General features: G+C 36.2%; 4 protein-coding genes across 4 annotated transcripts in view; 2 read left to right on the top strand and 2 right to left on the bottom strand.

The window, feature by feature from the left end:
- Positions 1-89: 89 nt before the first annotated feature.
- On the top strand, positions 90-2,909 carry rpl34 (ribosomal protein L34). The gene is made up of 5 exons (XM_065288957.1): positions 90-148; positions 574-644; positions 774-873; positions 2,553-2,656; positions 2,783-2,909. Exons 2-5 carry the CDS (start codon positions 580-582, stop codon positions 2,865-2,867), a joined length of 354 nt encoding a protein of 117 aa, XP_065145029.1. The 5' UTR covers positions 90-148; positions 574-579; the 3' UTR covers positions 2,868-2,909.
- A 1,953-nt stretch (positions 2,910-4,862) lies between these two features.
- Positions 4,863-7,889, top strand: ostc (oligosaccharyltransferase complex subunit). Its single transcript, XM_065288954.2, has 4 exons — positions 4,863-5,068; positions 5,514-5,607; positions 6,473-6,670; positions 7,381-7,889. The coding sequence occupies exons 1-4, from the start codon at positions 4,930-4,932 to the stop codon at positions 7,397-7,399; spliced, it is 450 nt and encodes a 149-aa protein (XP_065145026.1). The 5' UTR covers positions 4,863-4,929; the 3' UTR covers positions 7,400-7,889.
- A 30-nt stretch (positions 7,890-7,919) lies between these two features.
- etnppl (ethanolamine-phosphate phospho-lyase) lies at positions 7,920-18,364 on the bottom strand. The gene is made up of 13 exons (XM_065288952.2): positions 18,172-18,364; positions 17,738-17,856; positions 16,735-16,894; positions 15,581-15,655; positions 15,199-15,292; positions 12,692-12,808; positions 11,889-11,971; positions 11,514-11,739; positions 11,196-11,350; positions 10,740-10,829; positions 9,176-9,306; positions 9,017-9,087; positions 7,920-8,925 (listed from the first exon to the last, which is right to left on the bottom strand). The coding sequence occupies exons 1-13, from the start codon at positions 18,228-18,230 to the stop codon at positions 8,818-8,820; spliced, it is 1,488 nt and encodes a 495-aa protein (XP_065145024.1). The 5' UTR covers positions 18,231-18,364; the 3' UTR covers positions 7,920-8,817.
- Positions 18,365-18,552: 188 nt separating this feature from the next.
- The window catches only part of LOC135778574 (uncharacterized), a 207,558-nt gene continuing 198,443 nt past the window's right edge, over positions 18,553-27,667 (bottom strand). Inside the window, exons 37-39 of the mRNA XM_073812961.1 lie at positions 25,202-25,288; positions 22,907-22,945; positions 18,553-21,028 (exon numbers count right to left, since the gene is read on the bottom strand). Of these exons, the coding sequence (XP_073669062.1) occupies positions 21,002-21,028; positions 22,907-22,945; positions 25,202-25,288 (153 nt within the window). The 3' untranslated portion in view covers positions 18,553-21,001. The remainder of the gene's footprint in view (positions 21,029-22,906; positions 22,946-25,201; positions 25,289-27,667) is intronic.

A 27,667-nucleotide genomic window follows, 5' to 3' on the forward strand; every position in this document is an offset into this window, starting at 1 on the left:
TTAAATTTCTAGTTTTAACAGATTGGACATAGCACTAAAATAATTTCGTCAGGGATGGCTTTTATTTTGCCTTCTGTTTTCCGGTCCAGGCAGATTTTGAACTTTCACCCTGCACCGGTCCTTCCTCTTCCGTCTGCAGTGATAGCAGGTATGGCGGATTTTCTTTCCCTTGAAAATATGTTTCATACATCCACTGTAATCGGCTGTTTCAAAAGATGAAATATATCATATTTAGGCCTATACACGTAGTACAAAGTCTAACAGTACAATTACTGGCGATATTAAGTTAATTCAGGGACTAAAAATGTTTCGTTATTGCTTGAGTTTTACCGTGAAGTTGTCACTCTCGTCCCTCACCGACACTAATGTCTCAGATACTCGCGTTGTACTTTTACAAAAGAAATTGAGTGTGTAACACACATTTATGTTTACAGTTGATTATGTCATTATTTAAACCCACACCTTTTGGGTTTGCATAATGTATCATACAAGCTAAGTCAGCTAACGTTATGCTAGTAACTTGAGCTAAACGCTCATGTGCAGAAACGGTTCAAAATCATGTTGATGTTTCAGGTCAAGATGGTGCAGCGCCTGACTTACCGCCGTAGGCTTTCCTACAACACCACTTCAAACAAGACCAGACTGTGAGTATACTTTCTACATTGGGAATGGATTTTGGCCAGCCTCAGCAACACCATGTACAGCATCCTTTATACTAGCCTGTTACACAAGCGTTAAACCTATATTTAATGTGGATGTGTTATGTCACTCAGGTCCCGTACCCCAGGTAACCGCGTTGTGTACCTGTATACCAAGAAGACTGGTAAAGCACCCAAGTCAGCATGCGGAATCTGCCCTGGTAGACTGCGTGGTGTAAGTAGAAAACTATATCATTACAGCCTCTTAGTGTCTATTTAGTGCATTTGTGCAGGGTCCAAAATGGAGTTGGTGCTGTCAATAAAAAGCGAGTTAAGAATTTCCCTTTAATATTTCCTACCCAAGTTTGTATTACATTGTTTTTCTATGACATTGGAATTGTAATGGATCATATAAATATGTGACCCATATAATTTTCTTATATGTGGGTCAAAACACACTACTGGTCCAAAATCACATGCCTGCCTTTAAAGCTAAAAATGTAAATGCTAAATTAAATCTGGGCCCTTATAACATTAGGAGGGGAACCTATTTATTATGAGTTGCACCATCCATGTGAAGACAACAGTATGTCCATTTGGATAAACACCAAATGTTGGCTTCACTTTTTAATGTTAGCAACCCACCACAAATGGCTTGGTCACTTCTCATTTGATTGTGATGTTAGAGAAGTTGTGAATCTAAAGAATTAATGACAATTCTTCAAAAAGTACTGATCTGTCTGGGATGCTGTCCATGTTGCCAGCCTAGACTTGAACCATATATGGCCTAGAAGCAGGTGGTGCCAGGGGGCCCGAGTGTTATGACATTTTATAAAATACATTAATTTATCATGAATTCTGTGTAATTAAACCTAAAAAATAAGGCTACTAACCAACAGCACTACTTTGTATACTTTAATATGTTTTGTCTAATTAAAATGTTGTGTTTAAGAACGTTTTAAATTTTCTTTGTGGGCCCGCGAAGGAATGCACCGTACACAAGGGGGGCCGCACGCTGAAAAAGTTTTAGAACCACTGGTCTAAAACACATTTTTATGTTTCTTATTTATTGTGGTGGTTTGTTTCTTTGTTCTGGAAGGCAGTGTTTCTTAACTGTTCGGCATGCTTCCCCCCTTGTGTGTGGTGCATCCCTTCATGGCCCCCCAAAGAAAATTTGACACACAACATTCCATAACTTAATTTGAATTAAACAAAACATATTAAATTGTAATGTTGTTGGTAAGTAGCCTTATTTTCTGAGGTTTTATTAAACAGAATGTGTGATAAATTAATGTATTTTATAAAATGTCATACAACTGGGGCCCATGGCTTTGAGAACCACTGATGAAAGGAATATTGAATTGATTTGTTGCCATGGAGTGGAGGTCTGGAGGGAAACAAACTTTAGAGATCCTATATAAACTTTAGTTTGTTACAAGGTATGCAAGTTGTGACAATTGCCTTCTATAGTAAGCAGTTTAATTTGAATCACAGACTTAAATCAGTAAGGGTCAGACTATAATTTACAATTCAAACCATATTTTATATTTAAGGTCTTTTAACAATTGCTGTCAAGTAACACTTTTATTTATAATTCAAGGCCAATTCTGTTTAATTTAAGAGGATCTCTATTTCTGAACTATATTGAAATTTTAAGATTCAGGTTACATTGATATAAAGCATATCAATAAAGTAACATCTCTGACCAAATATTCTAAAATACAGATTTGTTTTGCCGTAAGCATGCTTTTATGGAGTTATGGATTGCTGTTATTTAATTGTTTTAAACTATTTCTAAAATTTGATAACCCCCTTATAATTACTGACATTATACGGTTGTTTAGGAGTAGTTTGAAACAAAAACAATACATTTACAATTGATGTGATTAAAATTATATTATTTTTGTGGAACAGATTCGTGCTGTCAGACCCCAGGTCCTCATGAGGCTGTCAAAAACCAAGAAGCACGTCAGCAGAGCCTATGGTGGTTCCATGTGTGCCAAGTGTGTACGAGACAGGTAACAAACTCTATTTCCCTACTGCATTATCGAAGTAGAATATTTGAACAAGGATGGAAAAATTGAATGGTTACTTGCCGAGTACTGTGTTTGTCCACATGACCCACGTTGTGTATCACTTTTCAGGATCAAGAGAGCTTTTCTTATTGAGGAGCAGAAGATCGTCGTCAAAGTACTGAAGGCACAGGCACAGAGCCAAAAGACTAAATAAATGAGGATTTGTACTGTTTAAAATAAAAGATCTGGAAACCACTGTCATGTGTCTTTTTCTGTGCATTTCATTATTTGGAAAAGCTGATTAATAACACAACCATGTGGGAAATATTTGTGATATTTGCTTGTCCCAATTTACCTGGGTGCAGCTATGAATCATCTTAAAAAAAAAATTAGTTTAAATTAGGAGTGTTGCAGGGATGATGTATTTATGTAGGCCAACCCCAGACGTTAACGGTACACTAATTCCCTTGCTAAAAATCCCATTCATTTATCCCATAGACTTTTGGATTTAAAAAAAAGGTCTGTTTGACAAAAGTTTGACACTTGCATGTTTTGTCCAAAATAATCTTTGTAAATGAACACAGATTTTATTAATTTAATTAATTATTTTTAATAATTTATATAAAATGCATTTAGACTCAAAAATATATAAGTTGTGTTTATCTGTAAAGATTAACTTGTTGGACGAAGGGGCGGTTTCCCGGACAGGGATTTGACTAGTCCTGGACTAAAATAAATGTATGAGCTGTTTAAACTGAAAACAAATTGCACTGACATCTTAAAATAGAGTCCTTTGTTTTGCCTCAAAATGCACACAAGTAATGTTTTTAGTAAGGCATGTCTGTTAAAACTAGACCTAGTCTTGGTTTAAGATAATCCTGTCCGGGAAACCACCCCAATATCTTTAAATTTCATAAACTTTGGTAAACCCAGATTTTTTTGTGCTAAAAGTCTATGGGAAAAAATAAATGGTCTTTTCAGCTAGGTAACCAGTGACCTCCCTACAAAAAATTCCCCTACTAAAAGTTTTGCATGCATTAATAGTAGTATTTAAGTCAACTAATGTTTTGTATGAGAGTCGATCAATCTAAATAAGTATCTTGAAGTATTCAAATTTGTTCTAATTCAAGCTTTGCCTTAAAAAAGCTCCAAGTTATGAACTATTCGTGTATTGGTACCATGTAAAAGTATCCAAAAGTTTATATGCAGGTAAAACAAGCTTTCACAAATTATTTAAAGCATTTCTCTTTGCTTTATAAATTGATATAGTGGTAAATGAACTAGTTACGTTTTCTAATGCATCTGATCTGGCTCTAAAGATTACTAAACTGAAAGCATAAAACTGTAAACTGCTGTCGCCAAATACTTTTTAAAGTAAGTTGAAGAGGCAGCTCTTTTGGTGAGGCTGAAACCACGCCCACCCGCAGGAAAGCTGCCGCCCTCTCTCAATGTGCTAGGGGGCGGTGTCACATAATTTATTAAGTTATTCATCTGTTGGAAAAAGAAAATATTTTTTTAAAAAGTACAGGTTTGTTACAAATTAAGTACAATAATAAAATAAAATTTCTGGAACACTATACGCCCCTGATGATTTGAAATGATACGAAATTTAAATTTTTCAAAAAGTAATTTTTTTTTAAAATAAATACGTCACAAAATGTCCAACAAGTACAAACGGCTTTTGTTATTAGGTATTCACCATATACCTTACCCATACAATGTGGCTGGATAAGAAAAAGTCCCAGAAATGTACACCTTAATTACATGCAATTATCGTCTGTTTTCGCTGCTAGTATTGCTAATGATCAATTTGTTCGTTGAATATTATACTTTTTAGCAACACATACATTTTGAATTGCACAAATAACAAATTACTTTAAAATATAAAGGTGAGCAAAAATGCATAGCCTACCTCTGAAAAACTAAATTATGATCATCGTGTCATATTAAAACAATAATGTAACAATATAACAATAAAAATAATTAATAAAAGCGAGGTCATAATGATTTAGAAGTTATCTTTATAGCTCTTTTTGTTAATTGATCACTTAAATAAAATATTTATCACTTTTTGATAATTGTTTAATACATTAATTTGTTAACGTATTATATTATTTTTAATAAAGTAAATAATAATCATATTTTCTTTGCATTTGTTGTGCGAGTTGTCAAGCAGAAAAAAAGTGCTTTAGAAAGTCGCTTCCTGTACACGTCGCTCTACGGGCAGTGTGACGTATGCATTAGCCAGACAGGCAGCCGCAGCACTGAATTAAACCATGGAAACCCTCTTAAGTTTACCGTTTACTGTACTGGAATGTCCAAACATTAAACTTAAAAAGCCATCATGGCTGCATATGCCTTCAGCGATGACCGTCTATGCCGTCGTGATTGTTTCATACTTTCTCATCACCGGTGGTAAGCGTCTCAAATCATCTCAGGCTAAGCTAGCCTTCAGCTAACCCTTATTCCTAATGTGTAATACCTGTGCACACAACAGCACAAGTTTGTCAACACGCGAGCAGTGGATATTTTTTGATGTTGTTATGGTTTGATTTTACGAATTAATGTATTTGCAATAATCTTGCGGGTTAACCTGATCTTTCTGGTTATGCGGTTAACTTAGCTTTTGAAGAATCAGGCATTCAGCAAACAGATACATACATTGATGATCGTGTTGTACCTTAATAGACATTATTTGAATCAAGATGGTGGTATAATTTCTTTAGTTTGCAGATGTGAATTGCAAGATTTAAGGGCGAAAGTAGTCTGTTTAAATTAACTTATACTCTTAAGCTAGCTAAGTTAAATGGTTTGACCAACCTGTATTAATAAATCTGCTATAATCTTCTGAACTCCTTAGGCATCATTTACGACGTGATTGTTGAACCACCGAGTGTTGGATCAATGACAGATGAGCACGGACATCAGAGACCAGTGGCATTTTTGGCTTACAGGTAAATAGGTTTAATTATTATAGGCAGTCATAACAATTACCAGCAGGTGGCGGAGATGCATTACAATCCATCTCAATGGCAGGAAAACACTGATGGCACCACCAAAACACAGATATCCCAGGCCCCCTTACTAGTGATTATCCTGTTGTGATATATACAGAAAACTTGGCCTTGTTTTGTGTCAATTAAGACATCTTGAGCCCCCCCTTGGAAGTTTGCTGGTTGCCCCCAGGTTGCGATTTCAGCAACTACTATTGACTACCATTTATTTGCTTGCAAAATGTTTTGTCAAAATATTTGTCTACTATGGTAGTTGTTTATGGTTTTGGCAAACTTAATGAAATACCTGAATGTTGGTAAGTATAGAATGCAGTTACTTTTTAATAGGGATGCACCGATAGGATTTTTTTGGGCCGATACCGATTTAAACAGACAACTTCTGGCTGATGCCGATACCGATATTAAACACTTGTATACAATACTGTACAGTTGGTCTATTAGCTAGTTTATTTCTGCATCAAATTATTTTTACTGAACATGGATTGGATCTAATTAACATTCAACTGACCAACATAATAAGAGAGGCACAAATTAAGCTAAAACAAATATAAAAAGACAGCATGACAACCTTCAAAGGTGTTTTTTGCTATTCAGCATTTATTTTATTAACAACATTAACTCAATTTTTATGATTTCTTTATGCAGTTAATTAATAAACAATCGGTATCGGCCTTTCTCGGGCTATTGCCGATATGCCGATGGTTTCAAATTCATAAAAAATCGGCCGATAAATATCGGCGGCCGATACATCGGTGCATCACTACTTTTTAACTTATTTACAAATGCTTTTATCTCTCTCTTAAAGGGTGAATGGACAGTACATCATGGAGGGACTTGCCTCCAGCTTTCTTTTCACTATGGGAGGCCTCGGCTTCATAATCCTGGATCGCTCCAATGCTCCTAACATTCCCAAACTGAACCGTTTCCTTCTGCTTTTCATCGGCTTTGTCAGCGTGCTGCTGAGCTTTTTCATGGCCCGAGTGTTCATGAGAATGAAACTGCCGTAAGTCACTACATTACAATTATTACATTTATATTACATTATAGGGCACACACCTGCTCATTGTGTGTTATGGCTGTTTACCAAATTAAACATTACTTTATTAAACTTATGAAATAAGACATGAAAGTCTAACTCATCCATCTAAAAATGTCATCTTAATTCAAATTTATAATGTATAGGCCAGTGGTTCCCAACCCTTTTCACTTCAATGCCCCCTAGTTGCCCACAACAATATTTGAAGGCCCCCAACTCCCTCAAATATTTCCAAATAAAATGAACCACAGCTTGGGATGACTAGAAAGATGTATATTCGCTACTAAAATGGCCCAAAAAAATAAGAAACATCTTGATATTTTAATGCTTGTTTTGTCCAATTTTTAATCATTTTAAGTCATCTTGAGACCCCCTTGAAAATCTGCTGAGGCCCCCCTTTGGACCCCGGCCCCCTGGTTGGGAAACACTGATATTGGCCATTGTATTTGTCAAAAAACATAATTGTAGACATTTGCGGCAGGGGGCGCCCATGGTGGTAAAATGTAAAACTAATTATTTTATTGCAATGTTCTGTTGTGCCACATTGTATGAATTGCTGTTCAAAAGTTTTTTTTTTTCTTCATTTAATGCATATTGAGATTGTTCGGTAGTTTGATGTAGTAAGATATTTTGCTTCTGTTTGTGCAAATTGTGATCTAAATGTGTTTGTGTTGCAGTGGTTATCTCATGGGTTAATGCTGCATCAACACCTTACATAAGGCATCAACACCTTCAATATGGCACATGCCACAGGCAGGGACTGGAAGACTACACCAGAAATCCTGTTTTAGTGCCAAGGACTATACAGTCTGTTATTAAACTGATTGTAATCTATCAGTAATCTATCATTTTCCCACCCCAGAATTTCTCACTCTGTGTTTATGTATGTGTGTGTGTGAAGTACATGCAACTTGTCCGATAGGACTCTTTGAGTTACTGGTTTATCAACACAGTCAAATTTGTTAGAGATTACCATTTACCATGTTTATAGTTTACAAAAAGTACTGCAAACTGGGAGGGGGTAGTCGAACTATAATAATGCTCTTTATATAAAATGTCAGACAATACAATTTGGAAATCTCCTTGTACAATTATTTTGTAGACAGCTCGACTGAGAAAAAGCCTTTAAATGTGGCAACAGTTCGTGTGCAGTTTTTTATAATAAACAAGTTTACTTTCCACAACAGTAATGTTTGAATGATTCATTATTTTACTGTCAATGTTGAATAATCTTTATTATTCAAAATGCTACATTTGCATAGTAGTCATCTCAAAAGTTATGGCTGTCAAACGCTAGAGGGCAGCATAAAATTAACTGCACAATTGAGTTGAGATGTGCAAAGCAAACTCTTCATACAGTGTTTACCTTGAACAAAAATGATTTGTGGCTTGTGCTGAAAGTCACATTTTTTTTTAAGTTTTAAGTCCTAGATTGCAATTTACAAAAGTATAACTTTTCAGCTAATCTTATAAAGACCATTCGATATGTAATAAAAATAAATTTTCTAGATTTTGAGTGAATATCGTATTGCAGTTTTTTTTTTAAATTCCACACCAGCTTGTTTTTCCATGTTGCCTTTTATCCAGAGGGCATTTTCCACTCCATTACTATCAGACATGAGAGTGATTCTCCAGCACTTTTTGTGGCAGACACCATTTAAAACATGCTGAGTGTGCATTTGCTTAGGTATGTGTACACTTAAACAGGCTGTTGCAAAACAAGCAATGTTCAAGGTACACATGATATGGTTACATATAAATCACTGTACAAAGTAGTTTAAGCAGAGAAAACAAAGATATGGCTATCACATGACCATAATGCTGTATATTTTATATGCTGCGTATTCCTTATTAGTCCTTTAAAGCTATGACACGTGTGTGAAAGCTAACATATTTCATTAAAGGGACATTATTCCAAATTTCATAAGAAAAGCCAAAACACAGATGTAGATCTAAAATATATATGGCAAGGAATCCTAAAATGCTCATACATATCCATTAAAACATGGAATAATGATATAAATCATTACAGACATAATTAAATTCTGTAATTAAAAGTCTGTAATTAAAAGCAGTTCTGGGATGAATGCCCTGCTGTATCCGTGTGTTATGTATTAAGTTCTGAGTCTCTTATTGGTTTTCTTGCTGGATGGATGAGTGGCGATCTGCTTAAGGTTGCTGTCGTTTGAAGGATGGATGTGGCCATTTTCCTCACTGGGTTCCTTGAGACCGGAAGCAAAGCACAATTTTATATATTTATAATATTTATATAAATATTTTCTTTTCATATTTAATATTAATTAAACAGTTTACCTTTCTCTTACTGTGCCCATTTTCTAAGATCGTTGATTCGGGCGTAACAAGACTCAGTGCCCTTTCTAAGTCTTAAGACAAAAGAAAAGCACAGAAATGAGCATCAGGGGTATAACTCTTGAGTCTTCGCTAAACCAGGGCTTGAGTTGTCAGACGTACCTGTCAGAATCTGGTCGATCTTTCCCACTGCGAGTTCAGCGTCCTCTCTAGAAAAGCACATGGGAGGCTTAAACTTCAGGACGTTCCGGTGTGGACCATCAGCGCTTAGCAGAATGCGTTGCTCTTTCAGTCTTTAAAGAAAAAAATATAAGATACATTTTAATGATATCTTTAATATAATTTAATATGATATCCCTATCATGCTAATTGACTGAACGTTAATACTCTTTATACATTGCGTCTCAAACAGCATCACAATTTGATGTAGATTTTGTCCCCTTTCTATATAGAATCAATTATACAGACAATTATTTGTACAGTAAGTATTGCTAATATACATTTTATTAAAATTTTGACACTGCATTGATGTCAAATCTACATATATTTTTATGTGACAGAGCTCTGCTCTGATTGGCTGTTTCACAGCGAGGCTCATGTCAGTAGCTTACATTAAATAAACAGACCTTATATGTTTGAGTCTAAATCAGATGAAGATACAGATTTTAATAAGGAACAACCATTTAACAAATTAAGTTAAACTATTTCAACTTGGTTTTATAAGTTATGTCAACTTATCACAAGTCAAAACTTAAAATATTACATTGAATTGACTTGCAAAACTGCATTTATAGCACTATGAACACAGCAGTCTGATTACAAACCTACAAACAATTATCTTTACAAATATTATAAAAATGTATAAAAATAATACTATATTATATTAATATAGTGAAAATTTGAATCTTACTTAAAAATTACTTCAATTGTTGACACCTCAAATATGTAGTGTATGTATTTACTTTAAAGTTTTTCACTGTAACATGGAAAACATAGAAATAAACTTGAACTGATTTGAACTTTTATTAAATAGATTAAGTTTTAGTTTCTAAATTTGGCATGGACTACATCGAGTATACATACATTAAACATATCAGTTACTTAAACTTTTCAAAGCAATTTGTTTTGTTTAGTCGAGTTTGTTTTTAACCTGTAGATCCGTGGTCTCATTTATAAAATGCTGCTTGAAGACCTTTCTAAATTTGATCTTATAATAATTTCTCAAAATTGTGTACATATGATTCATAGCATGAACGTACGCACAGAAAATGCACTTACACCTCTCTTTCAGATGTGAAATCTATAAATGATCTTAAAATTATGCACAGTTGAAGAAAAGCTTTTATTTCCAAAAACTTGCAGCAATATGACAAGTAAAAGTGTGTTTGTCTGTAACACTTTTCCACATAAAAAAACTATTTCATAAATATGAACATGGCATGGATTTTTGCGTACACATACTCTTCAATCAAATCTGTGCGTTCACACGCTTTATAAATGAGGCCCCTGGGCACTAACAGTGACAGATCAATGGGTTTGTTTTCCAGTGAACAACACACACACACACGAATACATTTACCCTGAATCCACATAAGCTGCTTTGAATAGAAGCGTCTGCCAAATACATAACTAAATCTATATGAGGCATTTCTTTATGGGGTGTGTTTTGTATAACAACTGTCACTTTAACTTAAAAAAAATCTTTTCTCTTGCTATGCAACTTTACCTGTAAATAACATCCTGAGCTTCAGCTGTAGCAGGTGTTCGCTGCTTCTTGTCTCTCACCAGCTCCACCCCAACAAAAAGGCCATGACCCCTAGAAGCAAAATGGCACCATGTTTGACACTTTGTCACAAACTATGTCTGGATTAACTCAAAGCTGCAGGTCAAACAAGTTTGGGGATATGATTTATGTAAGACTTGCAACATGAGGCTGAGTGAGTAACTTAAACAATCTATTGCAAACACAAGGTCAAGTTCAAGTGTGATACAAGCAAAAGCTTTATAGTTTTTTGGCTTTTATGACATTATTTCTCTAATGGAGGGCGACTAGTCGCAGTTCACACTCTGAACGGCAGCATTTGTTTGTATAGCTATAAAACCTGGTCTTGTTATAATAGAGTTATAGCACAGGATTATGAATGATAGAATATGTTTACAGCGATAAAGTTAGAAAACCTACCTTACGTCACCCACTAAAGGATGTTTTTCTTTTAGATTATCTAAAAGCTGAGTCAGGTAGCCTCCAACGCGCAGGGCATTGCCTTGAAGATCCTCCTTCTCAATTACATCCAGCACAGCCAATCCAATGGCACATGATACTGGGTTACCACCAAACTGGAAATCACAAAGGAAGACATTAATCATTCTTTAAATTAAGATATATTTTAGGATGGTATAAATGAGACCCCGGAGCTCTACAGGACCGGAGCAATAAAGTTTCATCTGCACTATAATGAATCTGCCATTATCACAAGATTGTATGTGTCAGTGTACTCACTGTATTGAAGTATTCCATTCCTGATGACATGAAGCTCTCTGCAACCTCTCTGGTGGTGATAACACATGACATCGGATGGCCATTTCCAATCGGTTTGCCCATTGTAACAATATCCGGTACAAAGTCTTCTCCTTGTAGTTGGAAGGCCCAGAAATGAGAACCCACTCTGCCAAAGCCCACCTGGACCTCATCAGCAATGAAAAGTCCTCCTGCTTTTCTCACATGCCTGTGGTACATCAAAAGCACAATAATGTACAAATTGGAATATTTAGGGGTGGTTTCCCAAACAGGGTTTAGATTAATCCAGGACTATAGCTTGGTTATATTAGGTTATATTTAGGCATACTGTAACTATTAGGGATTGGTATTACATACTGTGCCACTTTCTGGAAGTAGCCCACAGGAGGAATGACCTGTCCTCCACAACTCTGCAGCGACTCGGCGATAAAAGCAGCAATCTACACAAGAAAATATAACGCATGAGACCTTTATACCCTTGTGGTAACCTAAAAGTAAGGTCCCATTGGTAGAATACTGCTTTAGGCATGACAGCTATTGCAATGATCGGAAGCAGAAAGATAAAAAGCACAGACAGTTAACAATGGAACAACATGAATACAAGCTCAAGAGAAGGACAGATAACACAGACATAGAAGAGAATCATCACGTGAGATTGACAATTGCAAGGCTACCAGTACAAAAGGAGAAAGGCATTCATGGATCTGCACAGAATTACGTCAAACTCGGATCCATCATCAACAGTGACAATCACATTTCTGAAAAAGGAGTGTGTAATGCAGTGACCCCCCCCCCCCCCCCCCGATTTTCCTGAAACAGAGAGTTAAAAGGCTGTTTGAAGACCCACATGCATTTCTGCAAATCAGTGAGCCTTCAGGCCTTGAGGAGACAAGAATTCTCTGCACAAACATTCCCGTCTTTGTTCAACCTGGAGAGAAAGGAAACAGTAACGGGTGGGGAGGGAAAAGGAGAGGATAATGAAGAAATCAGTTAATGATGAAGAATTAAAGAGATTATACAGGAAACCATTGTAAGTGATTAATTCAAACATTCATACATAACAAATTATCTTTTATTATGAAGTGGACAAGCAGTTAAAGGTAGAGCCAGTCAAGCTGATTTCTGTGGATGATAAATAATTTAAGTGTACATTTGCATACCTTTCGTCCCTTGTTGTGCGCCTGTTCAATTATTTCCTTGACATTATCAGCATAGGCAGTGGCAGGATCGGGGTGGTCTTCACGATATTTGCCTCTATAAATATCTGGACTCAGAGCCTAAAAATTATAACATTTAATTTAAATTAATAACGTATTTTGTTCAAATTACATCAAGTGTTGAAGTGTTTTAACCCAAGGTTGGGTAAATATTAACAATTGGGTTGAAATACCCAATGATTGGTTCTGTCCAATATTTACCCAACAATGGGTTAAAATAACTCAACATTTCCATTAGGGGAAAACAAAATACAAAACGACATGGCCCTGTTTGAAAAAGTGTTTGCCCCCTAAACCTAATAACTGTTCGGGCCACACTTAGCAGCAACTACTGCAATCAAACGTTTGCGATAACTTGTAATGATTCTGTTACAGTGCTGTGGAGAAATTTTGGGCCATTCATCTTTGCAGAATTGTTGTAATTCAGACACATTGGAAAGTTTTCGAGCTTTTTTAAGGTCATGCCATAGTATCTCAAAAGGATTGAGGTCAGGACTTTGATTAGGCCACTCCAAAGTTTCATTTTGTTTTCTTCAGCCATTCAGAAGTGGACTTGCTGGTGTGTTTTGGATCATTGACCTACTGCAGAACCCAAGTCTGCTTCAGCTTGAGGTCACGAACAAATCGTCCTTCAAGATTTTTTGGTAGACAACAAAATTTATGGTTCCATTAATCTCAGCAAATCTTCCAGGTCTTGAAGCAGCAAAACAGCCCCAGGCCATCACACTACCACCACCATATTTTACTGTTGGTATGATGTTCTTTTTCTGAAATTTGGTGTTACTTTTACGCCAGACGTAACGGGACACACACACCTTCCAAAAAGTTCAATTTTTGTCTTGCCATTCCACAGAGTATTCCTAAAATAAGGGATCATTTAGATGTTTTCTGGGTAAACTTAGACGAGCCTTTATGTTCTTTTTGCTCAGTTTTCGTCTTGAAACTCTGCCATGCCGGCCATTTTTGCCCAGTCTCTTTTTTTATCAACTGAAGCAGTTCTTTGAATGTTGTTGTGAAGTCTTTTGTGACCTCTTGAATGAGTCGTTGCCGTGCTCTTGGGGTAATTTTGGTTGGCCGGCCACTCCTGGGAAGGTTATCTACTGTTCCATGTTTTTGCCATTTGTGGATAATGGCTCTTTCAGTGGTTTGCTGAAGTCCCAAAACTTTAAAAATGGCTTTATAAACTTTTCCAGACTGATAGATTTAAATTACTTTCTTTCTCATTTCTGAATATCTTTGGATCTCGGCATGGCTTTTGAGGATCTTTTGGTCTACTTTACTTTGTCAGTCAGGTCCTATTTAATTAATTTCTTGATTGCGAACAGGGGTGGCAGTAATCATGCCTGGGTGTGGCAAGAGAAATTGAACTCAGATGTGATAAACACTGTCAATTATGTTTTAACTTTGTCACACAGGGCATGTTTTTTTGGATTTTGTTTTCCTTTAATATTAAAAACCTTTATTTAAAAACTGCATGTTGTGTTCACTTGTGTTATCATTGACTAATAATTAAATAAGTTTGATTATCTGAAACATTAAAGTGTGACAAATATGCAATAACATAAAAAATCTGGAGGTGGGCAACACTTTTAACACCACTGTATGTCTAATAAAGTGCATACAATAAAGTATACACATTTATCAGCATGTGTTTTTCTGGACCCCATGACCTTTCGTGCTGCTCTGACACTGAGCTATACAGAAGCATGATCTCTCAAATTATTGGTTAAACTAATCTTATTTTGTCAATTTGACTAAAAATTCAGATTCTCAAACACAACACAGAGAATGTATTTTTTTGACAGCAACTGTATAAATGTAATATATGTTGAACTTCGAAATTCATTATTAAGCTAGTACTGTATAGGCAGATGGAAAGCAAACTAAAGGTAATCTGAACCCCTTGAAAACATGCAGGCTGTAAACAGGATAGACTTATCGCTATTTGCGGAACGGCATTTCTGTGCCATAGCAAGGTTCACAAGTCCACCGAATTGTGCTGTAGTCGATTTTGACATTAGAAGCATTATAGAGCGAGGATATTTATACACACTTTTCATAAAAAATGCATGCTAGACGGTAATGCATACTGATCTGGCTCACTAACCTGTAACACAATAGCGGTCTATCACCACAGTCAGACAGGATTTCTTATAATGAAGTAATGACTGAAAAGCTAGTTCACAGACACGCCCTATACATACAGACATTCACAACAACACCTGCACCCCTTCGAGGTGGCCATTGACAAATTCCAAAGATTTGCATTCCAAACATAGCAATTTATGTTTTTAGTCATTATTTTAATTTGGATAAAACCTGTCAGTGCATAAATGAAATGCAAAGAGTCAAGCATTGAAATCTTCTGGCTATTTTCAATTCGCAAATAGTTTCTGAGTATATGCCGGCGACCTTATGTCAAATCCACCGTCTCATGTTGCAAAACTCACCACGTGCACATGCTGGCTCTGCTCGGCACCGGCCATCTGATGAAACTTATATGGACTGATATCAATGAGCGATGACACGTGACCATGGTAGGCACTGCAGAAGAAACAGACTGTATGAAGAAACAGGCATTCATTAAAATGATCTCACAATAACTCAAATATTTGCGTAGAGATGTTGCCTTCAAAAAACACGATAATGGGTTCATGGGAGGGGGATGCATAAACAAAATAATGTCAAGGTTCTCCGCAGTGAGCTCAGATGAGTTCATATACAAGGCATAAGATAAGGTTAATATTTAAACAGTAAACATCACGTTTCTAAGAACCTGGTAACTGTTTAGGAGCAGAGGAAAAGGAGAAACAGTGTGTGCTGTTGACTTACTTCTCCAGTGTAATGATGTCTTTGTGGCCGGTGTGCTGCCAAGCCAGCCTCAGGGCCAGATCATTTGCCTCTGACCTATAAGTCAAAAGGGAAAGTTCATCACTGCCTGAGTTACCATGAGACATGTGGACTTGAATCTGAAATTGCTGTTTGCAACATTTAAAATATCTTAACTCTGTGAAACCTGTGATTAGCATCTTCACAACCTTAAAAATCTGTCATTACAGAGTGTGAGCAAACAAAAGCCACCCAAATCTACACATCTGTAACTGCCCACATTTAAAGGTGACATATCATGCTAATCTGACAATAATTGGGGCCCCCGGTGCTTCTATCAACCTAGAAAATGTGATGAAGAACAACCCAGTAACTTAGTTTTGTTAAACCATTCTCTCCAAGCATGTGAAAAAATAGGTCATTGAAATTTGGCTCCCTTTGTGATGTCAGAAGGGGATCATCTTAATAATACCACCCCTTAATCTGCACTATCCAACCATGGCACTGCCATTTAGTGCAGAGATCAGCTCATTTGCATTTAAAGGGACACACCCAAAAACGACAAATCTTTGCTTACACCTACAAAGTGGCAATTATAATAAATTATCTATGGTATTTTGAACTAGAACTTCACACACAGTACATACTCTGGGGACACCAAAGATTTATTGTACATCTTAAAAATGTCTTGTGAAATGTCCCCTTTAAACTCTAAACAAGACCAATGGCAGTTGGCCACGAACCATAGATGTCATGTACATGCAATATGATTGGTTGCATGGGTGTGAAGGGTTGTGCTCTTATGCAACTATTTTCAAGTGCACAGTCCGGTTGCTAAATCCCATTGTGCATGTGTACTTAATATTATTGAGGAGGTGTCTTTAAATCTTGCAAGATAAGTATTTCTGGTAAGGTCAGAAAGATAGGATTGATCTTCATCAATACTTTAATTTAAAAGTGAACAGAACAGTTAACAGTGCACGCACCACGAAACTTTAACCAAATGCACAATGTTTTTTTTGTATACATCTGTTTAGAAAATGCAAAGGCTTCCTATCTGTTCAGCCGGGTGATGTTTATGATTTCTAACCACCACATTCCCACATCATAACCAGATGGTATTTGGCCACCATCTGATAATAAGCTCATAAACCTACCCGGAGTTGACGAAGTAGCAGACAGACAGCTTTTCAGGAAGGGTGGCTTGGAGACGCTGAGCATACAAGACAAGATTGTCGTGCAGGAAGCGAGAGTTGGTGTTGAGAAGCTCCATTTGCTTTGCTCCGGCTTTCACCACATCTGGATGGGAATGACCCACTGAAGATCAAGCAGAAACAGCTGTATAATACCAAAACGAACAAACTTGCATAGACATAAATATTTAAAATAAAATTGCTTAATAAGAAATGTTCCCGTAGCTCAGTTGATCCCCAGGGAACACACAAAAGGAAGTTGCCTTGGAAGAAATTGTCTACCAAATAGATGTTAAAGGGATACACCCAAAAATGAAAATTCTGTCATCATTTACTCACCCTTGTGTTATTACAAACATGTATTTATTCCATTGTTGGAAGATATATTGAGCAATGTTTACTGTAGTAACAAACATTGCTCAATATATCTTTCAACAAAGGAATTAATGTTTGGGTGAGTAAATGATCAACACAGTCTCATATAGATGTGTATTAATGGCATGAAATGGCGCATCTTTTCTGTTTTTTAAACCATTTTCACTTGGGTTCAGGGTTAGATTTGACATTTGCTTAAGACTGTTATTTAATATACAGGTTTTCCATATTTTTGTCGATTTTTAAGCCATTGTCACTTGAAGTTGGGGTTAGAATTGGGGTTTGGGTTAGGATGTCATTTTTATGTAACAAAAAGTTGTCCTTACCCTAAACCCAAGTGACAATGGTTAAAAAAAATAGCAAATAAATTGAGAAACCAATAAATAAAACGACTAAATATGCGCCATTTAAGTCAATGGGATTGGGAAGGACTGGCAAGTGGCATTTCTACGCAAGTCCGTGAAACTGGGCTGAAATGATAACAACATTTTCCTTTTCTGGGTTAACTTTCTGTTTAAATAATGTTGGTTTTGAGGTTAAATTGAATGATACAGATCCAGTCTTGTGGTTTTTGCACGAGCTTCATACATACCATGAGCTACATTATTTATGCAATCCAGATATCTTTCCTCTTTTTCATTGTACATGTATTGACCTCTCGCCCGCACGATTTTGATAGGGTCATGACTGAAGAACACCTTGCAAGACGGACTACACATGAAGGCAAAGCCAAGAGAATAAAACACATAAAAAAAAGAGTCATTTTTTATTCACTGTTAGTATACAGTAAATGCATAACGCACTGCTGTTTTGAAACTTTTAGGGTTATTATTATTTTTCAAACAATTAAAAAACTTGTAGACAAATCTCTTTTCATATATAACAGACATACCAGTGACGGGTTACTGCAGTCAATTCTTTACATATATGTATATAACACACGCCCGACTTTATTTAACAGCTGTCATAACGCGCGCGTGCACACACATAACACTTCAACATACAACTAGGTAGCGGTTTCCTTACCCGACGTGTTTCTTCCGAAGATCGATCGTCTTTTGTTTGTCCAGAGTTTCTGTTGCCATTTCTGTGCTTGACTGTCCTCACACACGAGACGATTTAATTTTGGGCTACTCGTGTTGTAGGAGGTAAGAAGTGCTGATACGTGTGCGCGCGCGAGGGAGCTGTCCACTCCATTAAAGTACATGGGCACGTGTGCGTGTGCGAGAGGAGGGTGGGTGGAGGGAGAGAGGGGCGAGAAAAAGAGAGATAGAGGACATAGTGAAAGGAGTGAGAAAGAGAGAGTAGGGAGGTCAGGATGACGTCATTTTCCTTTGAATTACAGTTGCAACGATGTTACAGTTTGTAGTTTTAATCAATCAGTCAGTTGAAATGAAAGGCATCAGCAACTTGAGAAAACTGGATTTATTTGGCTCTAACAGAACTGTAGCATGTATTTAAAGTGACAGAGTCATTTATAAACACGCACAACAATAAACAATCTTGTAGGAAATCCCCAACAATATTTCAGCAAAACATTAACAACAAATGAAGTTAACAATGTAACAGTTAAAGAAACGACTTATGTCGTGATTTGATCGTTTTTGGCTACTGTAATATTAAAATAGGCATATATTGCAACACCTGTTCAAATTATGTAGCCCACAATGAATGTTGAAATCTTGTATATAACCATTACGCAGGCTAACATAATGTTTTTAGATTTATTATTTTAGATATCTAGGCAGGTGATGTTTATGTTGTAAATGTCTGCTGCTATTCAAAAAAGTGGTTGAAAAATTGTCCTATATGCTAAAAAAAAGTAATAATACATTGTACAAACATACATGTTAGAAAATCATAGATTGTCATAACTTACAAAGTGTAGGAAAATAAAGCAATGGAATTTTCTGTAATAAACATTTGTCAAAAAACGGAAAAACAAGGAAATGTTTCATTCAGCACCACCACCATCAAACGTCTAGCAAATCCAGAAAGGACTAAATGAGTTTAAAAGACACAACTGGCTCCCATGCCTTTTATATACAAAAAATAAGACAGCTCCTGACAATATACAATAAATGGACACAAACATTCATAAAATATTCATTTAAATGCCTACAAATGGCTTTAAAAGAAATCGATGTGACTGGTGTATGCATGCAATAAAACAGTGACGTAAAATTAAAAGTAAAATTCCAGCCTATAGCCATTACTGTTTTCAGCCTCATTTGCATCAGTATGTTGTACTATAACAGAAATAACATCAGTGCCAACATGAAAATATATTCTCATTTAAAACAATACTGCTGAGTAACTGACATCAAGTTGCATTTGCATATGGCGCACATTACATAAGAGAAATATAAATTGCACTTTTTAAAATCAAATGAACACATATTTAACTGCACACTCATTGTCCACTATACATATATTTATATACATTCAATGCAACAACGACAAGAAAGAAAGAAAGAAAGAAATGTATTACATATACTACTAAATGGCAATGAGACTTATTCCTTCAACACAGTTTCAATGATATTCAGCAATATATTTATGAACCGATGAATTGTTGTCTAAACTACCATAAGAACAAACAAAAAAATGTGTTGACCTCATATATGAAATTGCATTTGAGCACAAAAAAAAAAAACACTGTATGGTAAAAGGTCTTTCAACACAAGGAATGACTGTCGATAAACCAACCAGCTGTCTTAAGAATGACCCAAACCCTGCTGTACATAAAATAGGTAGGTAAATTATCTACCAATAATCATTAAATTCAGTACATACAAAACAATGCTACCAACGTTTTCTGCATTGAGGTTTTCATAACTTAAATGCCCATCATAGGTTAAAAGACACCTCCATACAGATAAAACATTTTAACATCATGCATGCTTATTTAATACTGTAGCTTGTGGCCTCCTTTAAACATTTCAATGGTCAAATGGTATAAAAGCTGTAATAATACAAATGATAAGTTTGCATTTTGATTGATAACGGAATGTAGTGGAACTGGTTGTAATATGATATATAAAATAATCATCATTGCTGACTAAGGATCAGGGTTTGCTGTATGTGTTTACTAATACCAATTGGTGCAGTTTTTGTGAAACAGACACAAGTAGAGGCATTTTGAACTGTTGTAAATATACAGTCACAAACCTGTTTCTTCACCTTTACCTATACATCTTTAAGGTTTAACATCCACGGTATGTATGTAGTTAGGGCGAAAACACTCCTTGTGACGTTCTGAAACTATGAAAAAAATCACTTTGAACTCTTGACTTCTGCTCCTACTGTACAGTGCATGAACAGCAACTGTGAGCCTTTATAGCTGCAATACCGAAATACACTCTGAAATATAATTTCTACAACTCAAAGCATATAAACTGTTTCCAATAAAGGAATGAATAGCAAATGATTTCAGGCACCAAAGGCTATAATACACAAAATGAGCAAATCAAAATATTAACATAAAAGTCTTTGAGATCCATCCTTCTGTTCTCAGTAGATTAGGCTGTGCAGCTCAATGCTACCAAAGCAACCCATTTGAAGAGTTAACAAAGATGGTTTTGCTGGTGGAGGGATAAACGTAGCGACTTTCCGTGCATCATCACGCACACCATCCTACTTAAAGTATTTCCGAGATTCAAACATGTAGGCACATCCGGAAAAACTCTCAGGAGTGGCCGTGGAAAGTACAGTGGATCTTCTCACCTGTTCTTCTCACAATGCAAGTCGTCACATTAACAGGCTCTGTGTGCGACAATGATGCACAACAGGCCGGACCTCCATGCAAATAAAGAAAACCAGCAATCACACTTTTCCAGAGAAAACGATCGCGTTCTCAAGCCACCAGCCAAGGCGTGACGCCCTTTATGAGGTGAAAAAAATAAAATTCCCATTTAGAGGAACACATCTTTTGTTTTTAATCGACAGGCAGTTAGTGAATCACAGAAGCACACCACAAAGTGATATGTATACACAGAACGTCAAGTTGGCATCATGCTTGTTTCAAGGTGTGCGGATGAAGTAGTCTTTTGAGCTGGTAGTATGATGTGAAGATGGATTTATAGATGAACACAATACACCAAGCACACCAAGAGCTTGTCCAAGAGCCAAAGCCGATCCTCCTCCGTCTCAAACCTCCTGTTTACCCTGTTAGTCTGCTTTGGTAACCGCTCTCATTCCAAGGGCCATGCAAAGCCGAGCAATCGCGTCTTCATGAGTAAGAGTCTCTTGCTGATCAAGTGTTTAAATTCCACAGTGCTGATGTGAATGTAACACATGTCGCCATGAACACATGGGAGTATGAAGCAGCTACGTGTTAGCTCTTTTTTTCACACATCAATATCCACTTTCATGTTTTACTCACATAATGCTTTTCTGAATTAAAAAATAATATAAATACAAAAAAAATGAAGCCTTATTTACAAACTCCATGCGTTTTGAGTTAGAGTTATCACTGCAAAGAAAACACAAAGACGAATATGTTGATACAGAGTGAAGGTACAGACAACTTTCACAGGATGTGAGTCACTTATTTGTTTACATGAATGAATAACATTAAACTTTCATTTAATGTTATTACTTTGTATAAAAAAAACTCTAGATCACTAACATTTACTCACTCTTTATAGACTTCCTAACAAACATCGGTAACACTTTACTTGAAGGGGTGTTCATTAGACTGACATGACACCTTCATAATCATGACATGACACTTTTCATGAACATGAAGGAGATTTTATGCACATTAATGACAATTGTCATTAATTATCATTTGTTCAATTATGTCATTTTTAATGCAAAGATTACATTGTTTGAATTGTCTTTGTTATGACAACTTGACATAAACAAATACATCATAACTTGTCATAAATCTGTCATAAACATGACATAGCACAATAATTATCAAACTTAAGAAACTACCTAGCTTTATGGGTTAACATTACATTAAACTGTCATTTAAATGTCATTAAGTGTTGATACTATGTCAAATATTTTTAATTTCTTAACAAAATGCAAAAGACACGTCAAAAGATTATACTTAACTTTATGTATGTGCACAACACATAAAAAACCTGAAAAATAACAGAACTTGAGGGTTCTGAAATTTTCTGACATAGAAGAAAAAACTGACAAAACATTTAATCAATTTAATTAAATTAAATTGGCAGTGATATGGACCCAACGCTGCATGGCTTAACCCATTATTGTACTGTTTTCATTTAATTTTAGGTGAATCAGTCTCGAAATGCAATAAAATATAATTTTATAAATTTTAATTATTATTATTATTGTTGAATGATCTATTTTATTTGTTAAACACATAGAAACTTAAAAAAACAAAACATTATGAACTGAAGAATATTCATGATGTTTTAATAAAACTACTTGACCGAGTATTAACACTTAATGACATTTTAATGACAAATTATATTTGTACCACTGGTAAAAAGTGGTCAGTTATGTTGTCTTGGTAATGTCAAGTTGTCATGATAAGTTATGATGTATTGGTTAATGTCAAGTTGTCATAACAAAGACATCTCAAACAATGTAATCTTTGCATTAAAAATGACATAATTGAACGAATGACACTTAATGACACTTGTCATAAACATGCATAAAATCTCCTTCATGTTCATAGCATTTGTCATGTCATGATTATAATTGTGTCATGTCAGTCTAATGAACATCCCTTCAAGTAAAGTGTTACCTAAATATCTACCAAAAGGTTTGAGGCACTAACCTTCTGCCAACAGCCTGGCATTGGAAGTCCATCTGGACCCTGTTGTGAAGATAAAAAAGTAGTATCAGTAACTTTTCTTACACATTGCTGGTTAATACACCTTACCTTTAAAGTATTCTGTTTAACCACATTAGCAGAAATGTGTCAAAAAACCCTAAGTGGGCAACTAATATACTTTATCTGTGAGACTTTGATAATGTGCTGGTCAATGGTGCATGCAAAGTATTATACAATAATATAAAAGATATTTATTGATTTGTGCCAAAATAACCAAGTCATGCAAATGAGGAACTTGCTTGCTGATTCATAAACAACAACAAAAAAACAAGGTTGGCCACAATGACACTGCAAACGATTGCTCAAACGTTGGACAAACCCTTACAAACTATGCAAGTCAGCAAACTGAACTACATGCAAATTATCATGTGACCCTGGATTATAAAACCAGTTTTAAGGGATTATTGGGATTTATACAAAATCTGAATAAATAAGCTTGCCATTGATATATGGTTTGCTACTATATGACTAAATCTGGACGTGATACAATTATTTGAAAATCTGGAATCTTGTGTTTTTGGAATCAAAATTCTCAAAAAAAAAAAAACAAAAAAAAAAAATCGCCTTTAATATCCAAATACAGTTTTGATTTATTTAATTTACAAAATATCTCCATGAAACATGATCTTTACTTAATATCCTAATGATTTTTGGTATAACAAGTCATAATTTGACCCATACAGTGCATTGCTGACTATTGTTACAAACAAACTCGTGCGACTTATGACTGGTTTTGTGGTCCGGCGTCACATACATGTACATTTACTAAAATAAAACATTTGCATAAAGTAAGTATCCTGTGTGATAAAGTATATCCAGTGGAGTCCACAAGTGAAAGTTTTAGTATATTACATATACAGTAATTATAAGTGAAAGTTACAAGCTTGTCAAGTATGCAAGCATACTCAAAATGTGACCTCTGCATTTAACCCATCCCAGTGAGTATTGAACACACACACTGCATTCGTGAACACACACACACACACGGAGCAGTGGGCAGCTATCCCAGCGTCTGGGGAGCAATAAGGGTAAGGTGCCTTGCTCAGTTGCACCACAGTCACAACCTGCCGGCCGTGAGACTCGAACCAGCAACCCTTGGTTTACAAGCCTGATTCCACATTATAATATAACAAAAAAAATCAAACTTTATATATTTACATTTCATTTCGAACTGAAGTTTTTGAATGTGGACCCCACTGTATATCATGAACACACACACATGCCATAATACTCTTCATTACTTTCGATAACATACATTTTTCATAAAATCAGATATGACAGTAAAAAATAAATCAGGGTATTTTAACAGGGTGAATTCAAGATTGATTTGAAGGCTGAATTTCCTCTTTTTTCAGATGGATCGAGTGCCCAATTGGAACAGATATACAGTATGAGAAGGAACAGGAAAGGGTTAAAGGCTGGAGGAGAGGGACCCATGCTAAACTTTACTAAACCACTGTACCACTAAATTGCAAAATAGATTATTATGAGGATCCAGGGCTGTTAGTACTAGTTATCTTATCTTATAGGAAAGCATTGTATTTAATAGTTAGATAGTAAGGAGAAAATCACTGCTATAGGAGGTAAATATTAAGTAAGAATTGAGTTAATAATAAATGGATATTGGTGTTTAATACTTCTACTCAGTGGTGAAATGTATGTGACTTTATCTGTGTTAGCAGACCATGCGGTACTATATATGTTAAAGGTGAAATGACAGTGAGATAAGCTCTGCTTTATAAGCCATGCATGGAGGTGCAAATACTCTGCTGTAGCTCTTTTCCATTAACACTAAGACAGCAGTGTGGACGCTTAAGGCAACATGCATGGGAGAGGTAGGAAAAGAAGATACTGTACCAATTGGCACGGGGCATCCAGCCCATCCAGGCCAGGTTGACCTGGCTCGCCCTTTTCACCCTTTAAGCCCCGGAAACCCTGTATCATAGAAAGGGAACTGGGAGTGTTATTGGGATAGAGGCTGCAGGCGCCCTTCCGGTCTCTGGTCGAGAGAACACGGCACAGGGCAGAGAGGAGCGGTCCAGTGGTTTCCTAGCAACCATGTTTGATCGCCATTCCTTGACATGTTTAAGCCAATTTGTTTATCTCATTTGAATAATGTTTAGTAAAATATATTTGAGACATCAAGGATGGGGCGGATTGCCGTTTTGACCACGGAACGACTCTTCCCTTAGGGGTCCGCTGTCAGGGGCAGTTTTCCAGTTCTCAGCTGGGACATACCAATGGGCAGGGTGCATCTAATCCAGGGGCACCCTGTTCTCCTTTCTCCCCTTTAGGCCCTTTTTTGCCTTTCTTTCCCTTCTCCCCCTGTGAACACAATAGTTGGATCAGCCGAGGTCTAATGAGAAAAGATCTACACAGTTGAGAGCAGCATGTGTGTAATTTTAGGGTTAAGTGTGTATTTTTATTTATTTATTTTTGTTCAAATCCTTCAAGCTATCCTAGCTAAATATGTGATTTATCCAAAAACGACACTGTTGCTCTTTTAAACTTTGTTCATTTAGGGATCCCAACCAGTCTGACATAGCAATTTTGACTGATTCATTGCTTTCGGGGTGGGCACTATTTGTTTGACCGACCAATGTCAGATGGGGGAGTGTCTGGGGAAACCAATCATTTACCAATCAAGAGGCACATAAATCACACACTCCACATTTAACTTACAATTCGATTCTGCTGACAAAAAATTTAGTTTCTTCAATCTAATTGTTAAATGAATTTATTATAAATGATGCCACATAGGGAAAGGTTTCTTTGCAGTTTATAAAAAAGTGTTACTAGTGAAAGGGTAGATAAGATATTACGCTGGATGCATTAAGGGACAGGAAAAGTTAGATATGAATGGCAGATACGTGGGAAGGACGTGGGGTGAGAGCAGGTCTATCATAGATGAAGGGAACAGGATCAACAGCAGTCATACTGTATAAGGGCACAGGGGGAAGAGAAAGAAAAGCAGGAAAACACCCCACAGCAGAGGCCAAACCCACCCACCCACCTACCTACCTGCACAGACATCCCCTCCATCATTTTATAGCAACACAGAAAAAACATCATCTGCTTCCAAGTTAAATTATACATTGTGAATGACTTAAACGTTATAAACAAATCAGTTTTTATTGCTTTTAAATGTGAAATGATGCAAGTTAGTGAAGATTAATGTATGTCAAATATGGAAGACTTGGTGACTGGTAAAATAAATGTATAAAGTATGAGTATCAGTGGCGGCTGGTAACTTCTTTTTTCCAGGGCGCTCGATGAGAAGTTCGTCACATCACGTATGTAGCCGGTCATGTGTGTGGTTCCTTATTTCAAAATATGTGTTCTGCGTGTTGAAAGATCCTGTGTGCATCACGTGTCTTGTCAAAATTAGTGCCTGCTGCAGACGCATCTAAAGGGTTTATGATAAAAGATACTCACATAATCTCATGTATAATCAGAGTTTAATGTTAAGGGAGTGTCTTGCGTGTATTTTGTGAACGTGAGCGTCTCTTTTATCATAAACGGTTTTGACGCGTGTGCAGCAGGCACAAAACACGTGATTCACATATTTTGAAAGCGCAAGCCACATACATGACACTCCAAACACTTATTTTGAATTTGCACCCCTCGGATGAGCAGTCACGAGCCGCCACTGATGAATGTAACACAATATGTGATAAAATGCTTGCACACAAAACAGAAAAAAGTGAATAAAAGAAAAATGCTACAGTAAAAACACGTTAATTGGCTACCAAAAAAAAACCTTGAAATATACGGTTAAAAACTGTAATCGATTTAACAAAACATTACATTTAATTTTACAGTGAAATAAACTAAAATGTACGGTCTTTAAGGGTAGGAGGTGTTGATTACCATATATTTTATGGTAAAAATCTCTATAATATCCAACGTAATTATACATGGATTTTTACTGTAAAATTTTGTTAAAATTATGGTTTCTGAGTTAAAAAAGTCACTGGTGAAAAGCAGTAAAAGGACGTTCACAAAATTTCCTTTATGATTCTTCACATTTGATGATATTTTATTTAAATAATTATTTTCTACTTGTAGTTTTTATCAGTTACATACATAAGTGTGTTTTAGGAGCGAATCACATTTCACGTCTTTTGTTTGTTATTTCAAATGTGGGCGTGCGGTATGCGCTCTCATAATGAAAGCGACGCGCTCGCAACGTGCTCGTTTTTTTTTCAGGCGCGTCCGCACCGCATCAAGTTAAAACCATTTCAACTATCTAGAATGCCGCAAGCGCACAAGGGGTCATGTGGCGATCGCGTTTTCTGAGCGGATTTTGACGCAAACCTCTCCTTACTGTGAGTTCACACCAGACTCGAGTTCAACGATTTGCGCCAGTAGATTACAAGTCAATGCAATGAATTCGGATGTAGTACATTTGTCATGTTGATACATCATGTGACATAACAAGTTAGTCGCTAACTTAAATTACTTTAAACTAGCGCAACGTAATCACAAGTGACAGCAGTTCAATATGTATTTGCATTTGGATAGAGCTTCGGTACCGCTTTTTGAAATTTTTTTATAAAATCTCCTCTCCTTCTCCTCTCCCAGGGGCTCATGGAATAGTAAAGAGCCCATCGAATGAACACTTCGGAATGTTCGCCTACTGTTTTTGGAATACTATGAATTCAGACATACTACTGCCTTACCTACTGCTTTTCGCATGCTATA

This window comes from Paramisgurnus dabryanus, chromosome 2 (assembly GCF_030506205.2).
Source record: "Paramisgurnus dabryanus chromosome 2, PD_genome_1.1, whole genome shotgun sequence".
In the NCBI taxonomy this organism is placed as follows: Eukaryota; Metazoa; Chordata; class Actinopteri; order Cypriniformes; family Cobitidae; genus Paramisgurnus; species Paramisgurnus dabryanus.

Bases quoted from the DNA above. Each gene is read 5' to 3' on its own strand.
- rpl34 (XM_065288957.1), top strand. From the start codon at position 580: ATGGTGCAGCGCCTGACTTACCGCCGTAGGCTTTCCTACAACACCACT. The intron at 645-773 runs GTGAGTATACTT...TATGTCACTCAG, and splicing joins ACTTCAAACAAGACCAGACT to GTCCCGTACCCCAGGTAACC. The intron at 2,657-2,782 runs GTAACAAACTCT...ATCACTTTTCAG, and splicing joins GCCAAGTGTGTACGAGACAG to GATCAAGAGAGCTTTTCTTA.
- ostc (XM_065288954.2), top strand. From the start codon at position 4,930: ATGGAAACCCTCTTAAGTTTACCGTTTACTGTACTGGAATGTCCAAAC. The intron at 5,069-5,513 runs GTAAGCGTCTCA...TGAACTCCTTAG, and splicing joins ATACTTTCTCATCACCGGTG to GCATCATTTACGACGTGATT. The intron at 5,608-6,472 runs GTAAATAGGTTT...TCTCTCTTAAAG, and splicing joins GTGGCATTTTTGGCTTACAG to GGTGAATGGACAGTACATCA.
- etnppl (XM_065288952.2), bottom strand. From the start codon at position 18,230: ATGGCAACAGAAACTCTGGACAAACAAAAGACGATCGATCTTCGGAAG. The intron at 15,293-15,580 runs GTAAGTCAACAG...TTTCTTCTGCAG, and splicing joins GACATCATTACACTGGAGAA to TGCCTACCATGGTCACGTGT. The intron at 9,307-10,739 runs GTAAAGTTGCAT...TTTTCTTTAAAG, and splicing joins GCTCAGGATGTTATTTACAG to ACTGAAAGAGCAACGCATTC.